Raw genomic sequence first — 27862 nt, 5'->3', positions numbered from 1 at the left:
ACCGTCAAAGAAACAAGAAAAAGGTGGTAAAATCACCCTTCACAGCACCAAGCACAAGGTCATTGATGGAAAGAGTGGGAGAAATACCTGTGAGGAAGACCCGGAAAAGGAGAATGCGATAGGTGTACTTAGTTTTCAAACAATACTCTCAAATCTTCTTAGCTTCTTTTTGTGTCCATGGGTTGGAGTTTTATTACAACAGAGTTGCTACATTATCATGGCAAAATCCATTTATATGATTTATTTCTATTGCAATACATTTGGTTTTGTTGCATGTAGTTAACGATTCCTAAAAGCTAAGTGTAAGGAACAACAAAGGTATTAAGCGGATCCATCCACACACAAGGTGAATCAACCTAAAACTGAAATAACCATCCACCCAACTAATAAATCAAACATCTGCCTTGTACTAGTTGTACCTAATAACAGACAACTCTTAAGTTTTATAAATAAACATACGAAACCTATAGAAATAACCATACTCTATCTTACTAAGCCGACCATCCGCGATATACTACTAACACACCATTCGTAATATACTCTAAAAAAAACAATTCGCAATCCACACTAAAAAATCATACTGGCACAAATAGAAATAACCATCCACGAACCTGAGCCAGTGAACATCCATATTATAACTATTGTAAGTAATAACATGCAATTTTGAATCCACACTAAAAGTAACCATCCACTCACCTAGTGACGCGAACATCCACATTATAAATCCTGTAACTAATCATTTGTCATTCGTAATCCACATTAAAAGTAACCATCCAGTAATATATTGAGGTGAACATCCACATTATAACTCGTGACTAATAACATGCCATTTGTCATACACACTAAATAACCATCCAAAAACAAATAGAAATAACCATCTGCAAACCTACTAAACCGAACATCTGCTTTATTTATCTTAGTTACTAAGACACTTGTTGTATATAAAAAAATAACCATGCACAAGCCTAAGGAATCGAACATCCATACTATATGACATTTAAAGAATCAAAAACAAATAGCTAATCCGATAAGAAGTAACCATCCAAACACCAGAAAAATAACAATCAATAACCGTAGTAAAGCGAACATCCTAGACATGCCACTCGAAGTTAAAAGCACACAACATCCCAAATTTATTAAATGGTTAAAATACAGATTATACGACATGTATTTATGCAGACAGTATTCTACAATCAGTCAAACGACATCCAAACAAATATAAACAGACCAGATACGTGAGTAGCATCAAGATAATGCCATGGAAATACCAATTTCATAATTTTGTTATCATAGAAAACCTAAACAAAGAAAACGACCATGAAACATACATATTGAATTGTATGACCTAACAAAAGGGACCTCTAATATAACATAATGGATGCAGTATCGTAAACAATCTAGGTATTGTCAAAGGAGTTTAACAGCGACATGAATCCACCAAGTCCTTGCTTTGCAATCTGCTGAGCGGAAGCCTCTGAAGCTTGATTTGCAGCAGATTCTACACGATTATCCTGAAACAAACAAGCTCAATCAAAACCAACCCACTATCGACGTAATAAAAACCGTTGTAAAAGGGAAGTTTAACTTTAATTCCTATACATACCTTGCGTACACTCTTCCGCTTTCTCTGCATGGATTTTCTGATTGATTTATCCAACTCATATCCTAGCCTTTTGCCTTTTGGACGACCTTTAGTGGTTACCTTTGATGGGGCCTGAATGTCCTCTGTGCCGAAAACGGTTGAAGGGCCTGTGATGATGCTATTGTGTGCAGTAGCGACAGTGTTATTTCGCATCTTGCCACGGTAATCTACTAGTTTGGCCCTTGCATCCTCTAGAACATTATGCAGCATGTCTGCCTCATCATCACAGTCCACGAATTCCTGTGCAACATTGTAGAAATGTGCACACAACTCTCTGAATATGTTGTGGCTTTCATTTGAACGTCTAACGTCGTGGCTACTCTTAATGTAGGTGTGCTTGCGCTTTATGTTCTTGTTCCAACGAGGTAAAACATAGAAGGAAGGTACCTCATTAACTTTGTAAGATGAAAGTACTACAAGACAGTGGCAACATAATATACCTGCACTCTCGAACAAGATGCAATCACATCGAACCTCGTGTGTCGAACGATCAAAATGGACGTCAAACGTAACATATCGAGTCGTCTCATAGACTTGTATTTCCTCTTCCACTTTTACCCTAGTGAAGTTGCCCTGTTCATCCACGGCACGAATAGTGCAATCAGCCTTCTTGCCAAACTCGGTTTGGACATCCCTAAACATTTTGTTGGTATACTCTTTTTGAAATCGTCTCTCGATGGCTGATCTAGTTGAACATGGGATTAGACCTCTCGAGTCTGCAGCATCGTCCTCCAGTTCCTTCTGCTCTTTCGTTCCTAGGACATTGTTGAACTCGTGGACGAACTGGACCAAACTAGTCTTACAATTTAAGTATCCACCAAAGAATGAATGCATACCCTCACTCCGCTGCGTACTCCTCATGGAAGCCCATAATTGACCCTTGAAAAAGATAGGCACCCACATGTGTCGGTCCTCAAACAGATCTAAAAAGGAAACAAACCCACCAAAAAACAAAACCATGCATAAGAACATTTTTCCAGAATATAATACAAGAACACAACAACATTTAAGCACTTCCGGCACATGATTTTTCTAAAAAGACACAAACCTGATAGCCATCTGTTGTGATGTAAGTTGAACTCATCAATGAACTCAGCCCAATGATCCTCAAAATCCTCAACCGACTTAGAGTTCCATATAATGTGTTTCAACTCAGCATTCAACTCTTTGAACCTAGAATAACCTCCAAGCTTGTTGTGTATCTTTTGGGTTATATGCCATATGCACCACCGGTGTCGTGTATTGGGCAGGACCTTCTTAATTGCACCAAACATAGACTTGTATTGGTTTGTGATGATGCCCTTCGGTGCCGTTCCCATGTACTCCAGCCATTGTGTGAACACCCACTCAAAACTCGGGATCTCCTCACTGCCTAGCAGAGCGCAGCCTAACAAAGTGGACTTACCATGGTGGTTCACACCAATGAAAGCAGCGAACGGCAATCCATGCCTAAAGAACGAACAACTATATTTAGAAACATGAAACTAATAAAAAATAATAAAATAATTAAACAATGTGAACTTAAATACATTTTACCAGTTCGTGCTATATGTGGTATCAAATGAGACCACCTCTCCATAGTATTCATAAGATGCCCTACACCTTGCATCCACCCAAACTGCACTCGTAAACTTGTTATCCTCATTTATATTCACTGCGTAAAAGTAGTTCGGATTCAACTCCTTCATTCGCATGAAGTAGTTCAGCATCTCCTTGACATCTACGTTGACATTTGTGGATCGGAGTCTTGATGAAATATAATTCTTGACGTCCTTCTCTGAGAAGCCCAAGTTCGAAGGCCCACCAACTTTATTGGCTAATGCTAGAAAGGTCTTGTTGGGTCGAATGCCCGCCTCATCATTATCCTCAATGATACACTTCGCATGCATTGTTAACTCCCTGTTCTCGTGGTAGTGCACCGCCTTCCTAGTTGAACACGGATGCGAGTGATTTAGTTCAACCTTCAACAAGACCCAATCATGCTTTTCCCTATCGAACTTTGCATATATTCTTGCTCTGCATCCAACACCTGCCATTATGTTCTTCCGTATGGGTGCCTTGACACGAGACGCCCAGAAACCCTCCCGATTGCAATGGATAGATTGGTTGATCGGTTGCTTTGTCATTCTGTCAAAATTTGTGGCCCTTATCTTACTTATGAAACCAACTTTTTTTGCATAGGTCGCATAAAAATCCTGGGCCAACTTTAAATGCTCAAATCGCATCCCAACTCTTGGTATTTCATCATCAGCAAGGCAACTATGGTCTGGTAACTGCAAATCAGTTCAAAATAGACATTATTTCAGCCACACGACGATAAATGGTCTATTCAAACATACGGTTAACTAAAAAATAACAATAAAATAGAGTCCAAACCTCATCAACAAGTTCCGTGTCATCACATTCCAACTCAGTAATTTTCGTATATTCTATGGCCTACAATCAAACATACACAACGTAAGTAGATACTATAATAAAATGTCAACTAAATAGATTTTATTAATACTATATCCAAAAATATGATATTAAAATTTATTAATATGCATGAATTAAGCTAAAGTGGCACCTAATCAGTTAGTATTGTGTTAATTATTATTTATATAGAGAATGTATAAATCCACCACATATCAAGTATCACTACACAAACTAAAATAGAGTCTTCTACTACCATGTAAAAAGTCTCGTTATTAGCTCCTATAATTTTCCTCCATATTTATCCAAACTTGTTAGTGCATGCATGGTTTGATACCATACAGATAGGGATTGTAACAATTTTAGTCGCAACCATGTGCAAAATTTTCTTATTTAACACTATACATATATTCAAAACATGTCAGGGGACCTATTAAAAAGGTATTGTAACAATTCATCATATCCAGTAAATAAATTTTTAACTTCATCTTCTTTAGAACTTTTCACATGTTTCATTGAAATTAGTTATAAAAACTTAACAAGAACCCAATCTGTAACTAGTAAGTAGTAACAACTAACTAGTACATTGTATTATAACATTCCACCATTCTAAAAATGTAATTGTTTTCTCTTTTTAGGTAGAAAAAATTCAAACTAATCCTTTCACGGTATCATCCACTTATATATTACACTTTAATTAATAACCACATGAATGAACAAGAACACCATCCAAATTATTCCGCTTGTAACAAAATATCATAATGGATTAAGAAAGTTGAGCTTTTAATAACTATCTAATTTATATGAAAATAAACATACGACTAAAAGAAACAAGATACATTGTTTACCTTGTCCAACTGTTCACTTTCTCCGTCGAGTGAATCACCGGTAAAAGAAACTGGCACGAGACAACTCGGTTCAACGAAATTGTGCTCCATTAAAATGGTTGTGATAGGTGGAGATCTTGGGCTACAGGAACTGCAATGGTGGAGGCCTTGGGCTGCGGGGGCTGCACAGGGCGTGATCACGGTGATCGACGCCGGGCTGCATGGTGCACGGGTTGACAGGTGTGGTGAAAAAAAATTTTTTCCACTTGGGGGCTGCCGGACGTTGGAACAGGGAGGGGAGCGTGGGTTGTGGGTGGGCTGGGAAGTGAGCCTTCTTTGTTGGGAAGGAAAAAGAGAGAGGAGATATGGTGAGGATATGAAACGTGTGCTAGTTGCCTGGTTTCAAAAATATGATATTTTAAATTTTGAAAAATAGTTATTAGTATAATTAAATTAATTACATCATTAATTAAATTTATGAGTAATTTACATTTGTAACTCCATTGTTCATATTATTCACTAGGATTATTGTTCCCCTATACTTTTCCTTAACATAATATGTATGGGGTATTCTCCGGCCAGTCTTTGCTTCGTAGGTTGAGCCTAGAGTTTGAATATTTTGTATCATTGACTCTTCACTCTTATTATATATATATATATATATATATATATATATATATATATATATATATATATATATATATATATATATGGGGAGTTCTTTGGTGACCAAGATAATGGTGTTTAAAGGTGGCCAAAGATTGACCCACAAATTGAAAGTTGACATGTGGAATATATATATATATATAAGGAAAAAAAGGATAAAAAAAAGATGTGAAGTTAATAAAAATTAGATTTTTTATTTAAATAAATTAAATAAATATTTTATTTATTGAAATAAATAATTATAAAAATTATTATAAAAATACGTATCTCAATCTTATCTCGTTTATTTACACGATAAACGATATAATTATGAATATTTTATTTATACGGTAAACTAGATACATGGAATTTGAAAAAATACACATATCTCGTTTACAGTATAAACAATATACATTCATAATTATCTCGTTTATAATGTAAACGAGATGTGTGTATTTGTAAATATAAAAATATAAATTTTAAAAATAATAAAAAATATTAATAATTTAAATTAGACCAAACTCTTAAAAATAAAACGTTTCAAATAATAGGGAAAATAGGCGGTTTCAAATAATAGAGAAGATTAACAGTTTCAAAATATATTAAATTATTTGAAACGTTTTTTTTTTTTACCAAAGATAGGAGACTCGAACCTGCAACCTTTTAATTGAGTATGGAGAGACTATGCCATTTGAGCTATTACTCATTGACAAATTATTTGAAACGTTTCATTTTAAGAGTTTGGTCTAATTTAAATTATTAATATTTTTTATTATTTTCAAAAATTATATTTTTATATTTACAAATACACATATCTTGTTTACACGGTAAATGGATCATTTTAAATATATCTTGTTTACACAATAATCAAAATACGTGTATTTTTTTAAATCTCATATATATCGTTTACAGTATAAACGAAATATATTCATAATTATATCGTTCACAGTGTAAATAAACAAGATAAGATTGGGAGACGTATTTTTGTAATAATTTTTATAATTATTTATTCCAATAAATAAAATATTTATTTAATTTATTTAAATAAATCCCTTTTTATTAACTTCACAGCTTTTTTTTTTCTTTTTTTTCCTTCTATGTATTTATATTTTTTTTATAACTTAGTTTTTCTCATTTTTAATGTAATTCACAAAAGCATATTCTTAAAATGTTTCTCACTATATTCAACCATTCCACATGTCAACTTTTAATTTGTGGGTCAATCTTTGGCCATCTTTGGACACCATTATCTTGGTCACCAAATAACTCCCCTATATATATATATATATATATATATTATCTTGGTCACCAAAGAACTCCCCTATATATATATATATATATGCTTTCTTCGTATGCAAGTAACCGTCATCCTGAGTGTTGCGCTCTTATTTTTTTACGATTTTGCTTTACCCAACCTTCAAAACTCCTCGAATATTATATTCTTCCAAATATATTATGTATGTATATTTTATTTTAGAGGTCGTAATATCACACCACCTTTGTTTTACGACTTAAGCGTAAAGCTCTGTGTGGTAGGGTGTTACACATATCCTATTCGCACTCTAAAGTTCTCAACCCTACTCACAGAGTCACAGGAAAATCAAATTTTTTAAGCAAATATAAAATTCAATCATTCTATATTTTATACATATTAATAAAATAGAAAATAAAAAACTAAGTTTAAATTGAAATTAAAACAATAAAATCTTAAAAAAATTCAACATAAAATTACAAATAACATGATCATCAAGTTCTTAATAAAATTAAAATAACACAAACAAAAAACTAAATATCTTGTTACTCTTCTTCTAATTCTCAATTCTTGCAACATTACTCTTTAAATAACAAACGTACTAAATTAGTAGTTTAAATGATTTGCTTAATGGTTACTTTGAGCTTTTACAAAAAGGAGATTGTGGGTTTAATATCTTACCCATAGCAGGTCGGGTATGTAACCTAATCCGATCGAGTTGGATACCGCACGTAGGATACATATTACTAGTCTTAGTTACTACTGACTTACTGCATTCTGTGTACACAAGCTAAGATGCGAACTAACCATTAGAACAACCTAACTTAATTAGAACTTATTTTAAACGATGATGGCATAAAAATTCAAAAATCAGAATTTTGGACATTAAACATGGGAACAACTTCTACATTCTAAACCTAACAAAAATAAGTTGAGTCATGCCAAGTTGGGAATTGAACAATCCCTGTGAAGAAGTTGCCAACCATTATGATTAGTTTACTATGGCGTTTCACTCGTGTATGGAGAGACCCCAAACTTCACTTGGTCCCAAAACCATCGAGAAAGGCAAAAGCAAAAGTTGTGAGTTGTAACTACTACCAATTAGTGAACTATGAATAGATTATTTGCTTTTGCTGATGAATTTCCTATTAGGATTTTATGTTTTCTTTGGCATTACGAATTAAAAGAGCCAATAGTTGCTGCTAGAATGGGAGTCAAAGACGATTGGATCTTTAATCACTACACCTTTGAACCTCTTTCAGGGCACACTTCAACATCAAAATTATAATAATAATGCCACACAAGAAAGACTAGCACAAAAGAATTTCATTCCAATACCTAAAATAAAAGAGTATAAAGTAAGAGTAATTATTAAAGTGATAAAGTAACAAGTTTCATAAGATATTTATTTCAAAATGTCATTTCCAGTATAGAACTCATTAGTTTAATTTATTAAAATTGATACTGCATGAGTCTAATCAAATATAAAAGTTATCTGCTTCCATCTTCTCTTTATTACACGAGAGAACGAAGGGGGTGGCATTGTTGAAAGTATGGGCATCTATAGTCGCCATCGCATCTCACAAAAGAGAAATTTTGATGGAATTTTCCTTTTTACTAACGTCTCTGTCAAACGCAGATGCGAGCTTCCTAAAAGAATTGTTACGTTCACCGTCCAAATCCTCCTCCATTCTTATCCAACCCTATAGTCATTAGTGGGAGAGCCAAACTTTTGATTGACATGCTATCCTATTATTACCATTAACATTCTTGCTGCCCACAAATATATCATTTTATATATAAAATCTTTTTTTTTCTCATTTTTATTAATTATTTTAATATTAAAAATAATAGTATTAAAATATATATACACAAAAATAGTATATATACATCTCTCAATATGTATAACAAAAATGTTCTGTATTTCAAAATGAGCTATCAAAATCAATCACCAATATATTTGTATATAAATACATGTTTATTTAATTTATTTTTAATATATATTTATATTTTAAATATTTTATATTAATAGCTGATTTTGATAGTTAATTTTAGTGTACACATAACATATGTATAATAATAAGTTTAATAAAATAATCTCTGTTGTGGCCTGGCCCAAACCCTATACGGGTTGGCCCGACCCAAGCGCCACCCAACCCTAACGGTCAGGGTTAAGGCGCTCCACAGCCGACCCGGACGCGTGTCCCCGACAGCTCACCTACAGCTGTGAGGAGAACGCCTCAGAGGAAGTGGGCCTGTCCTTGCAGGGCCCACCTCTGACACAGTATATAAGGGAAAGGTTTTTACCCTTCCCCCAAGGTACGTTACATGACTCTACCCCCTTTTTCGCCTGCACACTTCATTGACTTGCGCGTCAGAGTGTCTTTGCAGGTGACACCCCCTTTTCACATCTGAAGAGCTCGGGACCTCGCCCACTCCAGCCCGGAGACGTACGACCAGACGACCTCCCCTTTTGTTGATCAGGATATTCACCCGATCAGTCCGGTACCCGACCTACCGAACAATTTCTAAAAAATTAGTATACCTCCATTTAATTGTTATCCTTATCTAAGTAATGAAAAACTATTTTACATTACATCATTTTCTAAGTAATAAACAATTTAATTTTAATATACTAGAAATATAAAAAAAAAATTACATATATATTTAATTATATATTATTGTATAAGTAAAAATAACTAATTTTTTTATAATTATAAATAATAATCAGAAAATGAATATGCTTGAATTTTATTATTAGTGTATTAAACAAATTCATAATTTTGTTATTATATTTTTCAAAATTATTGTACATTAATTCATAAATAAGAGAAAATTCAGCGATGATGATGATGACATAGGTAGAGAATTTTGATGAGTTGATCGTGTGTTATAACTAATTTAATTATATTAATTACATTGGTGGCGTATTTGATTTTGCATCTAAAAGTCTAGAATTATGGTTTGCAAAAAGCTTCTCATTTGTTAACTTTTCATACCTTATTATACACTATTATGAGTTTGAAAGTCTACATGACACGATTAGATATACTAATTATTATTAGTATTGAGTACTTCACTCTTAGTTTCCGGTGCATTGCATTTTACATAACCATATATGGTACTACTTAAGATTTAAGAACGTTGAGTTTGATTGGTGGACCAAGGACCCATCCTTTCCTTTAGTTCATTCATTACTTGGGAGAAAGAAGTGGAGTTCCACAAACAAAGCAAAAAAGTAATTACACACCAAAATTGTGGTCGTGGTCTAATGATCCTAAATGGATGCTTTAACGATCATGTATCCACCCATGGAGTTTGCAAAAAAGTAACCCATTCCTTTTTTTTTTCTCTTTTAGGAAGAACTAAAAAGCCGATCAAAGTTCTATAACTATTTTATTTTATGAATAATTAACTATCAATTTGATACCTGCTTTTTTTTTTAATTAATTTATTCCTTAAGGTTTGGAAAATCAAGATAGTAGATCGCCCATGTTGGTTGCAATGCTTTCATTTAAGCTGTGTTTGTTTATGAGATAATACATGAGACAGAGATATAAAAACACAAAATAGTATTTTATAGATGAGATGTAACAGAGATATTGTGTGTTAGAGATATTAAATTAGTATATTTTGTATCTATTATGATAGGAAAGACTTAGAGACACTAATAATAAACACAACTTATTTTTTATTTTATTATTCTTCTTAATTTTTTATAATTATATTTTTTTTTAAATTTTTTGAATAGAAAAAATAAAAATAAATTAAATTTTCATAATTTGTTCTAATTTATCGGTAAATAAATAAAATATAAAAATACAAAATTTAATGTTTCTTCATTATCTCTTATCTTGTCCTACGATTTTTTTAATTCCACCAATCCTCTTCTCTTTCTTTTTTTCTTCAATTTCCGGGGAAAAAAAGTAACTAGAAAAGAATATCATATGCAGAAGAATGATTCTAGCTAAAATCTTCACCCTGCTATAAAAGAAAAGGAGTTAGATGTCATAATTTGAACCCATCACATATGAAAGTTCACATTCTGCTAAAAGGAGTTTATTGTCATGATCAGATTTGGAATATTTAGACATCTTTAGTGTTTGTTTTTCTAAAAAAAACTCAATCAAAACATATCCTTAATTAAGGTCCGGAGTATGCGTAACCGAATGGGCTTGAATTTGAATGTGTAAATGTGAATATAGCTACGTTGAGTGCTGACTCAAAACTCAAAAGACAGTGATTGGTTTCCTCTTGGATGTAAAGCAAGAAAGTTGAACACCTTAAACAAATTAAAGGGCCCATTCCTGTGCCCAAAAATAATGCATTGTTTGAACTTTGAACTATAAAAGAAAAATAACAATTTAAGTCAATGCTAACCATGATGGATAAATAGTGCAGGCACAAGTTTTAAAAATTATTTTTATATATATTAAAGGGTAATCATACAACATGTGCCGGCTTTTTGTTGTGAAGTTTGATATCTTCAATTCCCTAGCTGATCCTTCTAGTTAAGTTTGATTAATTTAGAAGAATGAATAGTCAGTTCATAAATCTTTAGCTTAAGTAGTGTTAAACTTAAACATATACTGCAGAGTGGTAATCATGGTTAATTAATTTTAGAATGGCTAATGTCCATATCCAGCAAGCACTTGCTACCTGTTATTTACGAGGATAGGATCAAATACTATGGACTTGGATTTACCAAAAGTTGAAAGGGACAACGAAACCAATTTGAAAATTATAATACTGGATCAGATCATTACAGGACTTTAATTGCCATTGCAAAAAGGTAGAGATTTACTAGCAGACGTGTCCATTATAAGAACTTCCACCGTTGACACTAAGCAACTTGATCTGCCAACAAATATATATAGGAAAAGTCTTGGGGCAGCAATTTTATCAAATTCTGGCCAGTATATAATCATCAAAGAAGAGTGAGTTATTGGATGAAATCTCACATTAATTTCACACCATTAAAAGCCTCATTGATGACTATTTGATGGCTATAAATCCCAAAAATTGCTGGCCCCTAGCATTCCTCGTATATATATTTATTTGAGTTATAATAATAATTTTTTATATATTCAATTATATGAAATAAGTGATGGATTATCAAAATAATCTTAACTTCTCTCTTAAGATTATTATGATTCATTCAATCGACAATAAATAAAAAAAAGAAGCTAAAGGATTATGATCCACCACTCTTTTAAACGGTAATTGGTTGAAGGGATAAGGGCATGAGACTTCGGATTTAAACTTTGAAGCTAAAGAAGATGAGATTAATTAGTTTACACTTTACATCATCGTTTGTAAGTTAACAAATGTTATTAAATCACATAATTATCATTATATTATTCAAACTCGGACGGCAAGTGGCTTTCCCCGTAGGTAAACATGCAACGTAGTAGTAGTAGTAGTATAAACTATAGTAGAAAAAGGGGTATGATTAATTAGATAGGTACAAACAAACAAAAAAAAAGAAATAAAAAAGAAAAGAGATTCTCTGTATTAAATTCTTCTAAATATGGTTCATCATATAATCTGAATGATGCCAAAGAAATTAAATTAGAAATAGTAAATAATGATGATAATGTCAACGGTGGCTAATGGATTCATGAATATTGATAAAAGTCATGCTCGTGCCCTAAATAGAATAATATATTCTTGTATTATGTGGTGGCCAGCTACCGTTTCCTCTTGGCGATAAGGAACCTGCTCATTGTAAATTGTTAGGGTGAAGTGTGAACATTTTGCCAAAGTTATAGACCTACATACAGAGAGAAAATAGGGAAAAGGGGGAATAATAATTCAATAATAAGCTACCATCAGAAACCCATGTGCTATTAACATACATCTTTGACCCACTGAGAAACATTTAGGCACGTCTTTGTTAACCTTGTTACGTTTCTATTATCACTCTATATCTCATATTAACGTCACATGATTTTTTTTAACTTGTGCAGCACAGGTTATAAAAGAAATTACAGTGATGAATGGTGTAATGCACAGGAACCAAGGGTGCGTGCCAATTCCTTAGTGGTCCAAAACAGTGAAAAGTTCCCGTTCAATTTTATAGACTAAAGTTCTCTGACTTTGTACAATCTTTGAAAATTGATTTTGCTTTCACAGTTTTTTTAATCCATTAATTCGATTACATTATATTAGTTTGTTTGTTTTTATTACCATTTATATAAAACTGATTATAGTGTACCTGTGAAATGGTGTGTCCCTGTCGGTTTGTACAGAAATAAGGGTCCAAACAAATCACAAAACGACAAACATTAGAGTAAACACACTTCCAACGAGACTGTGCTGTGTTCCCAATTTGCAAATTCATTCAAAGTGGAAGAGGATACGAACTTGGACACCAAGAAAAGATTTTTCTTACCCTCATTCATTCTCTCTCTCCCTCTCTCTCAATTTTTCTACGACCCAGCCCAATAATAATAAATGAGTCTCGTTTCATTAACCACGCTCTCACACACAACCACCATGCTTAATGAATTCCACTAATCAATCAATCTCATCAGTAATCAGTTACTATAACTACTACACTAATCTAATTATCCAATTATAATTATAGCTGCCCCTCCCCCGAGACTTTTTCATTTAACTCAGCTCAAACAAAATAAAAAGTTACAAACTTTAGGAACAAACAAGAGAAGGGTAGAGAGATATTGAGGCGGTTCTGCTTTTCTTTCTCATTGGGGGCGCCGCCACCTTATTAGGACACTCTCTTTGTCCAATTTTCGATCAGAGTGATTTCCGGTTAAGAGGGTTTTCCTTCCTTTTTTTCTCTCTTTTTATGGCTTCAGGCAGAGTTGTTTAAGGTGCCACTATTGGGTTTAATCATTTGAGCTCTTTGGATAACGTGAATTTTGGTCAGAGACCCCATCATCAGAGCTGGTAGGTGGTGCGAAAATTCAGAAAAAAAAAAAAAAGAGGTAGAAAGAAGAAAAACAAATCAAAGGTTGACTGGTAGATATAGATAGAAAGAGAGAGGGGGGAAAGTGGGAGAAGCTTACAGAGCAGGGGAAACAAAAAAGAAAACCCTAGAACAAGAACAAACAGAGAGAAAGAGGGGAAAGGGAAAAAAAATTAAAACTTTATAGCTCAGAAGAGAAAAAAAACGTAGCTTTGAAATTTTTATAGAGAGGGGTAAATGCCCTGAGATTTGTAAAGAAGAAAATTTTGCCATGCCGGTTGATTTAGACAATGTTTCAACAGCTTCAGGGGAAGCTAGTGTTTCTTCCTCTGGCAATCAGACAGTACCTTCAAAATCAGCCACCAAGAAAAAGCGTAACCTTCCAGGAATGCCAGGTACAAACAAAAATTAAAAAAAAAAAAACTTCATCTTTGTCTTCTTCCTTCTTCTGATTTTATTATAATTTTATTTTCCTTAAAATATATGTATACCCGTTCACTTTACAGATCCAGATGCAGAGGTGATTGCTCTGTCTCCGAAGACCCTATTGGCGACGAACAGATTCGTGTGCGAAATCTGCAACAAGGGTTTCCAGAGGGATCAGAACCTTCAGCTCCATCGAAGGGGTCACAACCTTCCATGGAAGCTGAGGCAGAGGTCGAGCAAGGAGGTGAAGAAGAGGGTGTACGTGTGCCCTGAGCCAACGTGCGTTCACCACGATCCTTCACGCGCGCTCGGGGATCTCACCGGAATCAAGAAGCACTTCTGCAGAAAGCACGGCGAGAAGAAGTGGAAATGCGACAAGTGCTCTAAGAAATACGCTGTTCAATCAGATTGGAAGGCTCACTCTAAGATTTGCGGCACTAGAGAGTACAAATGCGATTGTGGCACTTTGTTCTCAAGGTTTCTCTCTTGTTTTTCAACGATGGTGTCTAATCTTTTCTTTTTAGGGATTTGGGGTTTTTAAAAGTTTTGTTTTTTATGTTTCTGAAGGAGGGATAGCTTCATCACGCATAGGGCTTTTTGTGATGCCTTGGCCGAGGAAAGTGCGAGATCTCAAACTCATTCACAAACTACTCAGTCTCAGATTGGTGTTAAGGTTAGTTCTGAATCAGATTCTAAGGCTGTTAACGCTGAATCTTCGTCGCCTCAGGCGACACCTCCACCTCCTGCTCCTACTCCTGCTCCTGCTCCTCCACCGCCGCCGCCTCCTCCGGTTCAGCCGGAAGCTCCGCCACTGCCGGCCACTACTACTACTACTACCACCACCCAGCCAAACAGTGTTGTTGTGCCACTGGTTTTGCAGACTCAGAATCCAGGTAGATCAATATCCGACTCTGGAAAAAGGGTTGATTTTTATTTTTTTAAACAAATTTTCGGCTTATTTTGTCGGGTATGATGTGGTTAAAACTAGAAAACAAATAAGAACTCTGTTTTTGTTGACTTTGTTTTCTATCTCTATCTGATCTTGGAACTTGTCTTTTTTTTTTGGGTTATCTTTCTTTGTTTTCATCTGTGGTTTTTCAATTTGTTTGTTATCCGTAACACCGAAGTTCAGTGGCAAGAGATTCGGAGAGCTAATTAAGTAATAAAAACTGAACACTTAATTAAGTATAATAAAAATTGTGTTCTTCGGTACTGTGAGATTTAAACTATGCAATTGTGGACGAAGAAACTCAAAAGATCCAAAAGCTAAAAAGAGAAAAGCTTTGTTTTTTAAGGGAAGGGGGAGTGGATTTGAGAAAAAGGAAACTATTATATGTTCTTTTCGCTACTGCACTTTATTTTATATAACACATAAAAGAAAGGTGCATGCTTTCCAAGTCCTGAACCATTATGCTTCTTAAGTGGTTGCTTTTGCTCTTCACTTCTCCCTCTTATTAATACTAGTATCAACGATTATTATTAATATCACTACTGTTTTCTCCACCTATTTCAGAGTTGCCAGAAAATTCGCCACAAATCATAGAGGAGCCACAAGCTAACACTGCTCTGAATGGGAGCTGTAGCAGCAGCACTAGCTCAACAAGCAATGGTGGTACTAGCAGCAGTGTATTTGCAAGTTTGTTCGCTTCATCAACTGCGTCGGGTAACCTGCAATCCCAAACACCACCTGCATTTACCGACCTCGTTAGGGCCATGGGGCCCCATGATCATCCAACAGATCTCCCAGGGCCATCCTCCTCGGAGCCCATTTCTTTGTGCCTTGCCACTAATCATGGCTCGTCGATTTTTGGAACAGGAGGGCAGGACCGCCGCCAATATGCACCACCGCCACAGCCAACCATGTCTGCCACTGCTTTGCTGCAAAAAGCAGCTCAAATGGGTGCGGCTGCAACCAATGCCTCGCTGCTTCGTGGTTTAGGTATAGTGTCCTCTTCTGCTTCGTCTTCACCAGCTCAGCAAGATGGCTTGCAATGGGGTCAGCAGCCGGCCGAACCAGAGAGTGCCTCAGTTCCGGCGGGGCTTGGACTTGGGCTGTCTTTTGACAGTGGCTCTGGACTAAAGGAATTAATGATGGGGACTCCTTCCATGTTTGGTCCAAAGCATACCACCCTCGATTTTCTAGGATTGGGGATGGCTGCTGGAGGAACTCCTGGTGGAGGCTTGTCGGCACTCATCACATCTATTGGTGGTGGTTTGGATGTTAGTGCTGCGGCAGCAGCATCTTTTGGAAACGGAGAGTTTTCTGGCAAAGACATTGGGCGGAGCACATGATAATTTTGGTGCAAGGACTGCATATAATTTTTCAGGGCCTTGAAGTTCTGGTTGTACAGAATTGTATGGTCTTTTGTACAATATGAATCTGCAATGCATCAGGAAGGGAGGATTAGTAAGATATAGTATATGATCCTAATATGCAGTGCATCAAGCATTGTGAAAAAAGGGTTATTTATGCCTCTAATATGAGTGGGAAAAGACACTATTATAGTAAAAATGAAAAGGGCCAGAGCTTTTCTTCTTAGTAAATAGCTTGGTCCGGACCACTCTATCTGGGTGAACTAAAAGGTTGGAATTTGATATATGTATTGGTGTCGTAGGCTATGGGGACAATGACGAGTTTTGAAGGGTACACATCTAAAAGATGTTTTTGCTTCTTGAGCATATACATTTTTGATCAAGTAGTGAAATCCTTTTGGATTATTTTGGTTGGTCAGTGGCTGTAGCATGTAGGCATGAATTAGGAAACTTTTGATGTTTGTGTTTTATGTTGACGGTTGAAATTTATTGTCACAAGGTGGAATTTGGCAGTACGCGGTTGGTTGGATATAAAATCAATCTCGTATATGAACTTTCATATCAATTTCTCATTATGTTGTACAGAATTGTATGTATTCCATTCAAGTTCATTTTTCTCCATAAATGAATCCTCAACCACGTATGCAGGGCCTCGCTCTTCAATCTTTTGGGACATACAATGCAAGGTTACTAATGTAGTAGCACAACTTTGCAAGGAGATCAATGAAGTTAATACTTAAAATAATCCTTGAAATGATTCTTGAAATTAAATTTCATCTAAATTGTATCTTGAAATTTTAAGACATGCCTCAAGTTAACCCCTCTTCCTCTTTCTTCTTCATGTCTGAACCTCCCATTACCCCATTGTCACCACTCAATCATATCTTTTCAACACCACCAACAACCACCACTCTCACCATCACCCACCCCCCTCGCGCTCCTTCTCGCCTTTTCATGATATTGTTTAGAGTACTATTCTGGCAAAGATTCAGATAATTTCTTAAATGTTCCATTTTCCATTTCTTCAAAGATTTGGGTAATAGTGTATGAAGGTGGAGCTACGATTATTATAGTGGAGAAAAGTTATACATAAGGTTTTTTGATGGGGTTTAGTTGTTATTTGCTTGTTTATTTGTCCATACTTCTAATGATGTAACTTATTTGGTTATGTGGATTTGGATGAAAAAAATGATTTTGATATATTCATTCACTCAGATCTAGTAATGGTAAAACAGAGTTAATTATTAATGCTAAATTTAAACGACGTGGTGAGGTGAGGGGGAGGTGAGGAGGAGGAGGGTGGTGGTGGTGGTAGGATTGGGAATGTATGAGAATGGTGACAATGGGGTGGTGGGTGGTTCAGACATTGAGGAGGAGGAAAAAGAAGAGGAAGCAAGAGTAAAACGACGATGTTAGGGACAAACAGCAAAATGACACATTTAATCGTGCCATGTCATCTCTCTGGTGGTGACGGGAATGGATGGAATGACCAACTTGAGTCACACTTTAAAATTTCAGAACACAATTTGAGTCAATTAAAAATTTGAGGGTTAAATTGAGTCGAAATCAAATTTCAATAATCATTTTGAGTATTAACTCAAAATCTATGTATGCCATTGTTTGGTTGTTCCTTCAACTAGTTTCATTTGGCTGTTCAACATAAGCTTTCAGTAACTAGTAACTACTAACTACATAGAAGCAACACCCTTGTTACCGAGAGAAATTTCTCATTTAGCATATACAACATGCACCTTCAATACCAATGCGCTTTTTATTTTTAATATGGAGGTAAGTTTGTTGTCTTGCTTCGTTATGGAGTACACAGGTACTTTACCTGCATGTGGTGACAGTGGAACACAATTCGGACTGAGGGAGTTGTGGTAGTAGAATTCGGATGGTCCGTTTTCAAAAATATAATTTTTTTATGCAAATTCAGAGGATCTGTTTTCTAATTAAAAAAAAAAAAACTAATCGGAGGGTCCGATTAGTTCACCATAAAATTTAAAATTTTTATCCTCACATTTCGGACCCTCCGATTTGGTGCCTCATTGTTTTTTTACACAGAACTCCCTCCCTCCGATTTCTTGCTTATGATACAGTCAAAAGTTGTCCCACATCCTTGTAAAGCATCTCCTTACTCCATACCAATGCATTACACACATAGATAAAACATATCTAAATTAATGAGTCATAACAATGTAAAGGTGCCCGCTTTTAAAATTTAAACATTTAAAAAAAAAAGATAAATGTACTACAAAAACATTAGAAACTTTAAATTTTTTAATTTTTAATAAAATTTTTCATATTTTTTTGTTGTCTACGATATATTTAACTTGATAATAAGTTAAAAACTAATTTGTCACAATTTTAAATTTTATTTAAATGTCTGCCACTGGCTAATGAATTGCTAATTCGAATTCTCAACGCATACTTAAACGAACGAATAAGCTGACCACTTAACGAACCAAGTTGGTTAAAACTTTTCATATTTAACACCTCATTTGTTAGCTAAATCCTATATAATAACTACCTAATTAACAACAGCTTGTAAATTACTGTAAATAGTTCCAATGCTAATTTCTAGGGTTGCTAATTACTTTTCTATTAACTTATGCACTTGTCAGGAACAGAATGAGATTAATTTTAGCTAGACTTTCAACATCTCTTACTTGAATTGAGTAAACCATGTGTCTCTTGTACAATTAATGAGTAGAGATCCTATTCAGATATTGTTCCTATTCAGACATACAAAAGGCATTTGTCTTCGTAAAAATAAATTTAGGTTAAGCTATAATATAGTCAAATTAATATTTCTAATTTCAAGGACAAAGACCAAGACAGGATTTTATTTTATTTAATCTCATTTCAGTGACAGATTTATCACTTGATAAAATATAAAATGCCACTCAAATAGAAACACAACCTGCACCATTTACCTAAACCGCTAACGTCCCTTTCAATGCCGTGTACATGTTTGGGGAGATAAAATCAGGCAAAAAGGAAAAATCCAAAGTCTAAAATCTGGTAGATTATTACAAGGCCAAGAACAAAAGCCGAAGGAAAATCTAATCCGAGAATGATATCCAAATTATCCTTGTTTGTTGCTAAAATAATAAAACTAAAATTCAGATAAGGTTGTTAATTTTCTAAGTTCTTTTTCTTTTTAAAAAAAATATATGGGGAGACAGAATGGGGGCGAAAAAGACAAGGAGGCATTTGATAGCGGTGTTCTGAAAAAATTTGAAACTATAGATATATCAGCATTCATTCACTGACGTTTCTTTAGGTTTTTGTGGAGATAGGGGCACACAGAACAACACTCAAAATCCCAAAAAATTCATAGCATAACAGGTAACAATCCTTGACTCTTCGAAGCTCCTCCTTACATTTCAGATTTAATTCTTTATTTTTCATCAAGTTGGTTTCCCTTTTCCATCAGTGCCATGTTCTTGTTCTTTATAAAGTTTGAAACTTTGAAGTGATTAATAGTTGAAATTTCAAATCAATATATCTCTTGGATTCAGAATCTGCGTGCAGTTCAATTCTCTTTGGGAAAGGTTTGGTGGGTGGCGGGGAAAGAAATGAGCTTTCTCAATTTAGTTAAAAGAAACTCAGAAGCTCTTGCATAAGGGTCTAAGATGCTATCTGGCATTCTCTCAAAGGTGAACACTACCATTTACTGTCAACGCATTCAGGAAGCAATTACACGGCAACAAGCAGTGCCAACACCATTATTGTACAGGAATCCAGTTCTGTCTCTTTCTTCAGGCCACAAGGTTTATAGAAAATCAATGGCTACTTCACCTTCCAAAGCTGTGCTTGGAGATGTTTATGTTGATGACTTGGTCTCCAGTTGCAGCAGTGGTGTGGATTTCACAAAGCCTGCTGGTGTGTACTTCAAGGACAGGACTCAGAGAGGGTGCTTGAGAGCTAGTGTGAATTTAAGGAGGCCACAGATTTTGTGTGGTTCTCTAAGTTTTGGGTGCTCCTCTGCCTTTGATTCCGATTGGAGGAGCCGGAATTCAGGTTCGCTTCATGGACCATGGTTGAAGAGTTTCTGTTCCTCGTCTTCTACTTCCTGCTCGGCTGGTGCTCCACATGGTGTTTCATTTGAGGGAAGCCAACCTGAAGAACAGCTTGCAACTTCTACCATATCTCCTGAATAGTATGTGGTTCTTATTCCTTATGTTTTAAAGTTTTGCTTCAGCAAGAACCTTTTCTTTACATGCCAATTTAGATGTTAATGATGTTGGTCCTATATAAATTGTTTGAAAGAGAGGTTGACAATGCTGCTGGAAGCTAAAAATATTTGAGTAGTAAACATTATCTTATCTTTCTCATTTGACAAATTGTGGTTATCCTGATTCCTGAGTAGTTACTAACAAGCAGTGTTATTTTTCAGTGGAAAGACATTGAAGATGATTTCAGGATCATGTTACCTACCTCACCCAGATAAGGAGGAGACAGGGGGAGAGGATGCTCATTTCATTTGCAGAGAAGAACAAGCGATTGGTGTTGCAGATGGTGTTGGTGGCTGGGCAGACGTTGGTGTTAATGCGGGGCTCTTTGCCCAGGAGCTTATATCCAATTCAGTGAGAGCAATTCAAGAGGAGCCTAAAGGTTCCTTTGATCCAAAAAGGGTGTTAGAGAAGGCTCATTCATGTACCAAGTCTAAGGGTTCATCAACAGCTTGTATCATTGCCCTTACTGATAAGGTATCATAGTTCCTAATCTATGCTTTGATAAATAAAAAATGGCTAAACCTTTTCTCTCTAGAGAATATTAATGTGACTCTAGATTTGGATGACTTTAATCTTCAAATCTGCATCATCATGAAGTTTTTCTACAACTTAACTGCCGTGCTGTGAGCATTGTGAAAATTATGTTGAACTCAGGATAAACATTATTTTGACTCTATGAATGAATTGTATTTTATGTTCTATAACCCGAACATCTTTTTGTTGTTTATGTTCATGCTATATGAATTTGAAGTAAAATTCTTCTATAATAAAAATAGTGATTCAACACTACAATTATGATGATATTGATTGATGACACTAGCATGTCTACCATTAGGCTTCTTTCGATGTCAAAATAAAAAACGACCTAAACCATGTTGGGGTTCTATCAGCATCTTGTGCTTCATGTTTTGGCAATGCTTGGCTTTACAAGCACAATGCATTATTCTAAATTATTAATTGAATAAGGCTCATTTCTTTCTTAGCCAGTAAAATTATTCTGCTTGCTTCAGCTAGTATAGATTATAGAATAGAAAAGTAACATCAAGTGATTTATTTACATTTGGTCCAGGGATTACATGCTATCAATTTAGGTGACAGTGGATTCATTGTGGTTAGAGATGGTAGCACCATTTTCAGGTCCCCTGTTCAACAGCATGACTTCAATTTCACATATCAATTGGAGAGTGGCAATGGTGGTGACCTACCTAGCTCTGCTGAGGTAAAGCTCACATAACAACATTGAGAATCTGAAAATTAAGGCCTAATTCGTAGAGGTTTTGTTTTTCCCTCGCTGGTGTTTGGTAGAGGGAGTAAAAAATGAATATAAGGTGCATACCATTTTCAGCTTTCCCTCATTTTCAATTGAAAGATTATTTGCATTTCAAAACTCTCATTGCTCCAAATTCCTCCTTTCCAATTTCATTCATTTTTCTGTTCTTGCACGATTATGATCCTAGTTTCTTCCCTAGTAAGACTTATGGGAGATGATATTCATGTTCTTCTCTTCAGAACAAATTCATCAATTCTGTGCACTGAGGATATCTTTTGCAATACATGCAGGTTTTTGTAATACCTGTGGCCCCAGGAGATGTCATAGTTGCTGGAACAGATGGGTTATTTGACAACTTGTACAACAATGAGATCAGTGCAGTGGTTGTGCATGCGGTTAGAGCGGGACTAGAACCGCAAGTAACCGCTCAGAGGATAGCGGCACTAGCTCGCGAGCGAGCACTCGACAAGACTAGGCTGTCGCCGTTTGCTGCTGCTGCTCAGGAGGCTGGATTCCGATACTATGGCGGCAAGCTTGACGACATTACTGTTGTTGTGTCATATATAACCAGCTCAACTAGTGAGTGAGCTGGTTTCTTGCCATCTTTTATCCATTTTGTAAATTTTGACTTGTTCTTTGCAGTGGCCAGGCCTGCATGTCAATTTTGACCTGAATGCACTCTCATATTCTCTAACACTGCTTTACTATCTCAAACTAGAGCTACCTACAGTGATCAATAATCTTAAACGGCTTTGTTTGCTTTGTGTCTTCACTATTTCCAGTTTTACACGGTCATCATGAAGGATTGAATGTTATCTCAAATATAGGCACATGTAATGTTAACCATGAGAATTTAGTTATCACCCCATATGTAATCTTCTGAAAGACTAAAACCATGGGGAATGAGACAATAAGAAACTAGAGCAAGATCATGTAATCTTCTAAAGTTAGTTGATTAGTTGATCAATTCTCTTGTTATATAAGGTCCATTTTATATAAATTTCGGTCATGTTTGGTAACAGAAAAAGAATTGTGCGTATTTAACTATTTATAATAAAATTTACATTTTTTTTTACATCTTTTAGTCATGTAATGAGGGAGAACATTGTAAAGAAATTATAAGTTTCGTTGAATCATGTGCTTAACCTAAAATTTGGTAACCGTTGCCTTCAATTTTGCTGTTGAATAGAGGTAGGAACTGCGTAGTGATCTAGTTCCCCAACCCAGAAAAGAAAAAGGTGAAACAATTTCTCTTAAATACAACTTTCGTTTTATGTGTCCATTGTTTCCACCTCTTAACGTTAAAAGAATAAAAATAGTAAAATTATCTTTGCATCATTTTTACGACGATTTCTTTTTTTATTAATTACTATGTAAAGAAAAAGTAAGACATGATGCAGTCAAAGTGGCAGGTAAATAAAACAGAGATATTATTTCGGTGGCAGATGGTAGCAAACACCTGTTTGGGTAGGTGCAAAGAGCTAAGTGAAACACACATGAAGACGACAAGAGAAGAGATTGATGGAGTTGTTATTCTTAGTAGTGTGATGTAATCCACACGCCCACACATGCATAGACAGAAGAAAACAAAGAGATGGTGATGGGTTGTTACTGGTTATTGTATATACACATGAGTACACCCATAAGCAACTCTCTTCAGACATGGCGTGCCTTCAAGACTCTCCTTCCTTCTACTTGTGTTTCCACTGGAACATGATAACCACCACCACCACCACCGCCATCTTGGCGCTTTCCCTCCCTCTCTTCCTGCTGTCTTCGTCCTCCTCCTTCTTCTTGTCTTTCCCTCTCAGCAGCTTCTTGTCTTCTCCTTTCGAACTCCCTTCTCCTTTCTTCCTCTTGTCTCTCCCTTTCTATCTCTTCTTCTTCTTCTCTTCTTTGCCTCTCTTTTCTAGCTTCCTCTTGAGCTCTCTCTGCCTCTGATCCCCTCTCTTCTTCTTCTTCTTCTTCTTCTTCTCTTCTCCTTTCTTCCTCTTCTCTTCTCCTTTCTCTCTCTCTTCTTGCTTCCTCCTCCTCCTCCTCCTCTTGTCGCTTCCTTTCCCTCTCTTTCTCTTCCTCTTCTCTTCTCCTTGCTTCCTCCTCCTCCTCTTGTCGCTTCCTTTCCCTCTCTTCTTCTTCTCTCTCCTTCTCTCTTGCATCCTCTTCCTCCTTCTCCTTCTCCTCCTCTCTTCTTCTCTCTTCCTCTTCAGCCCTCTCCCTCTCTTCCTCTTCCCTTCTCCTAGCTGCTTCTTCCTCTTCCCTTCTCCTTGCTTCCTCCTCCTCCTCCTCTTGTCGCTTCCTTTCCTTCTCTTCTTCTTCTTCTTCTTCTTCTCTCTCCTTCTCTCTTGCATCCTCTTCCTCCTCTCTTCTTCTCTCTTCCTCCGCACAAGAATTACAGGCGAATATCACAGACTCGTTCTGATTACGAAGAAGCCTGCCAACGGTGGCGTTACTGACGCCAAGAGAGGTGGCCAATACATCTCTGTTCATGTTTTGAAGCACGGACGTGTCTCCAGCCAAGAAACGAACATTGGTATGCTTTTTAGAACTTGTGGTGAACCCCAGAAACACCAGTGACTCATTCTGGAACGACATCTGAGCCATTGCATGATACCTAGGCACCACAAACACCTCACCTTCCTCAACCTTAAACCTCCTATTCTTGCATTCTCTCCTCCTTCTCTGCTTATCAACATCATCATTGCTGCTGCTTCCACATAACACACGAACCATGCCTCGTCCGTACAACACCACTGCTATTTCTGCAGACCTTGGGTTCCAATGTGGTCCCAACATTGATCCCTTCCATTATAAAATAAATCAATCAATCAAATTGAAGTTGTTATGATGAGTATATACTATATAGTATAAGGTAATTACCGCAGTCAAATTGACCATGAGAAATCCAAGGTTGGTGTGCTTCAATGCTTTGAGCTGCTTTTTAGTGACGGTTAGGGTCCAACCGTGGCGGTTTCTGAAATCAGGGTCATGTTTAAAGATGTTGTATTTGGTTTTCTCTTTGTTGCTGCTATGAATCCCTAAAATGTTTCCAAGAAGAGAAGCCTCCAGGTCTATCTCTGGAGTATAACTATCATCCTTTGGAGCATGCTGCTCCTCTGAAGTCGCATTCTTGCTATGCACGATACCTGGGATGCTGCTCTTCTTTGTGATCGCCTCAACCAAATCCTCCGAAACCTTCAAAATTCACAATATCAGAATTACACTACTCACTTAATGCTGAGCAATATGAGTATAAGATGAGTGTGTATTGACACCTTAAATGCTGCTTGAATGATTCTCTTGTCAAAGCCTTTGATGAGTTCGTTGACCCTTGAGTAAGCACCGATTGAAGGATCCTGCATTGAAAGAAATTAAAGCTTAATTATAAACTAGTTAGACTAGTTAAAAAGTAGATTAGCAGAAGCACTTGTTACATAAGTGTGATCGTCTGAATTGGCAAACATGGCATAGAGGCTAAGTTCATCAGAGTTGCTCTGTATATGAAAAACAGTTCCTTCATCCAGCTTGCACAGATCTCCTACACGTAAATCAATGCTCTTTGTTCCATCTTCATCTGCGCTAGTCAATCTTCCACTCCCTGAAATCAATCGCATAACTCAATTTGTGCATAAATACATGAGAAGATAGAGCAATAAGCAAGTGAAGGGTACCTGTGTGGACATATAAGAGCATATCCGCATGGAGAAGGACGGGAAGGAAGAGAGAGTTAGGTTCCAATGTGATGAACTGAAGATGGTGTAAGGGTGCACCATGCCCGGCTTGGACATCAACGGCGGAGACCGTTCCATATTCAGAAACAACTAAAGGTATCCTCTCACTCTTCTCTACCAAAGAGTAGTCCCTTCTACTCAATGCCTTAACCCCGCCATACAATAAGGAAAGAACCAAGATCAACACGAAGGCTAAGATGGCTTTGCGAAGCTCCATATTTAACACAAGAAAAGGAGGAGGTGAAAGGAATACAAGTGAGTTCCCAAGATTGGAAAGGTGGCTCTATATACTAGTTTTCTAAAACTGCATGTAATTTTGTTCAGACACGTGCATTATTTAAACAGATGGCCAGTTATTAAGGTGTCCATGTCTATACCACAAAATTCCAAACACTTGGGATTCAGACTCGATCAAGATCACTATGAAACCATGACACAAAAAGGAAAACATAAAAGAAAGAGCAGATATTACATTGAAAATTTTGGTAATCGGGGGATTTCTTTTGCTGTTCAGAGAGAATATATTTTCAGAGTATAAACGACTAAGCCCCATTGAGGGGATAATTGGGCTTAATCTTTTTGTACTTTAAAGAAGTATTTTGTTATTAGCCCAAGCTTGTTGGCCCAATCTTATACTGACTATCTAAAGAGCGGTTCGGGCCAAGAAGTACATATTAATTTTCTACTATCAGTTAATCAAAACAATCCTCTAGTATCATATTGGGCTTCCACCCGTCATTGTGATCAACGCCCTTCCCCCCACAAAAAAAAAAAAAAAATCACAAACACAGCATTACAATACAATTCACCAATTATTTTTTGTTACATTTATAAGGCTTATTTGGTTGTTTAATTTCTTGTGTTTAACTTTTTTTTTTCTTTTTCCGCTTTGAGTTTTTCCAAATGAATAACTTAAATAAAAATACCGGGTTAGTGAATATTTTTGTGACCGTCTCAATTAAATCTTCAAACTAATGGTTTTTTTAATAACAAAAACAAATAAAAAATAATTAAGCCATAAAAATTTTAAATTTTAATATCATATCATAAAAACTTTCGTATCATCAAAGTATTTTATTGAACAATAACTCATTTATTTAGTACCATCAATGAAACATACAATTTCTGTTGTATTAGGTGTTGGTTAGAGATTATATCAGCACGCTCTTATTTTAATTAATATTTGACAACGATGACTGAATATATCATATAGGTTTACTCCCTAATATGCTACCTTTTAAAATTTTTGTTGCATTATAAATAATATGTATTAACTTGATCTAGGCTATTCTAGTTACTCCAAAACTATTTCTTACGTTAAAATTAAAACTTGTAAGGACCACGTGAATAATGGAAATCAAAGTACCACAAAAAAATTTAGATATATTTTTGTCACATATACATCTGAAAATAACTCTAAAAATATACTTACTGAATTCAAGACAAATAAATAAATTTTTTATATAAAAAGTTCATCATTTTGTGATGATGTGTTTTACATAAAAGTTAAAAAACTTGAATTATATTTTTATTGTGTAGACACAACATACAAACAAACATCTTGTTGAATTGGATATTGCATCACAGAAAAAAATAAATATTATAAAATTATACTTTACAGGAGAGAAAAAAAACAGCTCCAAAATTATTAAAAAATTTACTACCACTCCTAATAAGATTGTTGGTACTTTTTGGTTACTTTATTTAGCTTTAGAAAATATCTTAACATTTTAAAGTACTTTTTAATTTTTTTTTTCTTTAAATTAGCATCTAATTCAACTTAAAACTTCTTATTTATGATTTGAGTAGACTTACATTATTTTATGTATATTGAAAATTTAGGATTAACTAAAAAGTCAGACAAAACAGTTAGGATTAACTAAATAGAGTAGAGACTGAGACACATGACAATTCTGTCAATTTAGTTGAGATCACCTCTCTTGAGACTAACATTATTGCCAAGGTTTTGGAAGAAGACGATGGAGCTTTAGATGGATAACAAATAAAAGATTATATACATGTTATAGATAGGGACTTCAATCTGAATAAAGAACCATGGTTTGAGATGACTTATCAAATTTTTTAGCATGTAAAATATGTAGATCCATGTCAGAGTATTGTTGGCCAAACCAATACGATGTTTTAAGAAAAATTTAATCTGAACAAAGCATTAAT

The 27862-nt window shown here is 35.5% G+C and overlaps 4 protein-coding genes across 5 annotated transcripts; 2 read left to right on the top strand and 2 right to left on the bottom strand.

Moving 5' to 3' along the window:
• Positions 1-1397: 1397 nt before the first annotated feature.
• LOC112747871 (protein FAR1-RELATED SEQUENCE 6-like) lies at positions 1398-4992 on the bottom strand. Its single transcript, XM_025796079.1, has 6 exons — positions 4903-4992; positions 4019-4078; positions 3179-3915; positions 2691-3091; positions 1604-2565; positions 1398-1511 (listed from the first exon to the last, which is right to left on the bottom strand). Exons 1-6 carry the CDS (start codon positions 4990-4992, stop codon positions 1398-1400), a joined length of 2364 nt encoding a protein of 787 aa, XP_025651864.1.
• Positions 4993-13060: 8068 nt separating this feature from the next.
• On the top strand, positions 13061-17013 carry LOC112749043 (zinc finger protein ENHYDROUS). Of its 2 annotated transcripts, XM_025797312.2 has the most exons (5): positions 13120-14104; positions 14216-14612; positions 14703-15028; positions 15649-15798; positions 15952-17013. In XM_025797312.2, exons 1-5 carry the CDS (start codon positions 13981-13983, stop codon positions 16425-16427), a joined length of 1473 nt encoding a protein of 490 aa, XP_025653097.1. In that variant the 5' UTR covers positions 13120-13980; the 3' UTR covers positions 16428-17013. The 2 variants fall into 2 exon arrangements, with proteins under 2 accessions (XP_025653096.1, XP_025653097.1); XM_025797311.2 differs by having other exon boundaries at positions 13061-14104; positions 15649-17013.
• Positions 17014-19376: 2363 nt separating this feature from the next.
• Positions 19377-22731, top strand: LOC112749044 (probable protein phosphatase 2C 80). Its single transcript, XM_025797313.3, has 5 exons — positions 19377-19799; positions 19973-20613; positions 20851-21163; positions 21759-21908; positions 22250-22731. Exons 2-5 carry the CDS (start codon positions 20087-20089, stop codon positions 22544-22546), a joined length of 1287 nt encoding a protein of 428 aa, XP_025653098.1. The 5' UTR covers positions 19377-19799; positions 19973-20086; the 3' UTR covers positions 22547-22731.
• A 634-nt stretch (positions 22732-23365) lies between these two features.
• LOC112749042 (vicilin-like seed storage protein At4g36700) lies at positions 23366-25947 on the bottom strand. The gene is made up of 5 exons (XM_025797310.2): positions 25628-25947; positions 25391-25554; positions 25232-25312; positions 24837-25151; positions 23366-24758 (listed from the first exon to the last, which is right to left on the bottom strand). Exons 1-5 carry the CDS (start codon positions 25902-25904, stop codon positions 23616-23618), a joined length of 1980 nt encoding a protein of 659 aa, XP_025653095.1. The 5' UTR covers positions 25905-25947; the 3' UTR covers positions 23366-23615.
• Between the last annotated feature and the right edge of the window lie 1915 nt (positions 25948-27862).

The sequence above is a fragment of the Arachis hypogaea genome, chromosome 15 (assembly GCF_003086295.3).
Source record: "Arachis hypogaea cultivar Tifrunner chromosome 15, arahy.Tifrunner.gnm2.J5K5, whole genome shotgun sequence".
Taxonomy (NCBI): Eukaryota; Viridiplantae; Streptophyta; class Magnoliopsida; order Fabales; family Fabaceae; genus Arachis; species Arachis hypogaea.
The sequence above is the reverse complement of the archived record's forward strand: the minus strand, read 5'-3'. Positions and strand labels throughout refer to the sequence as shown.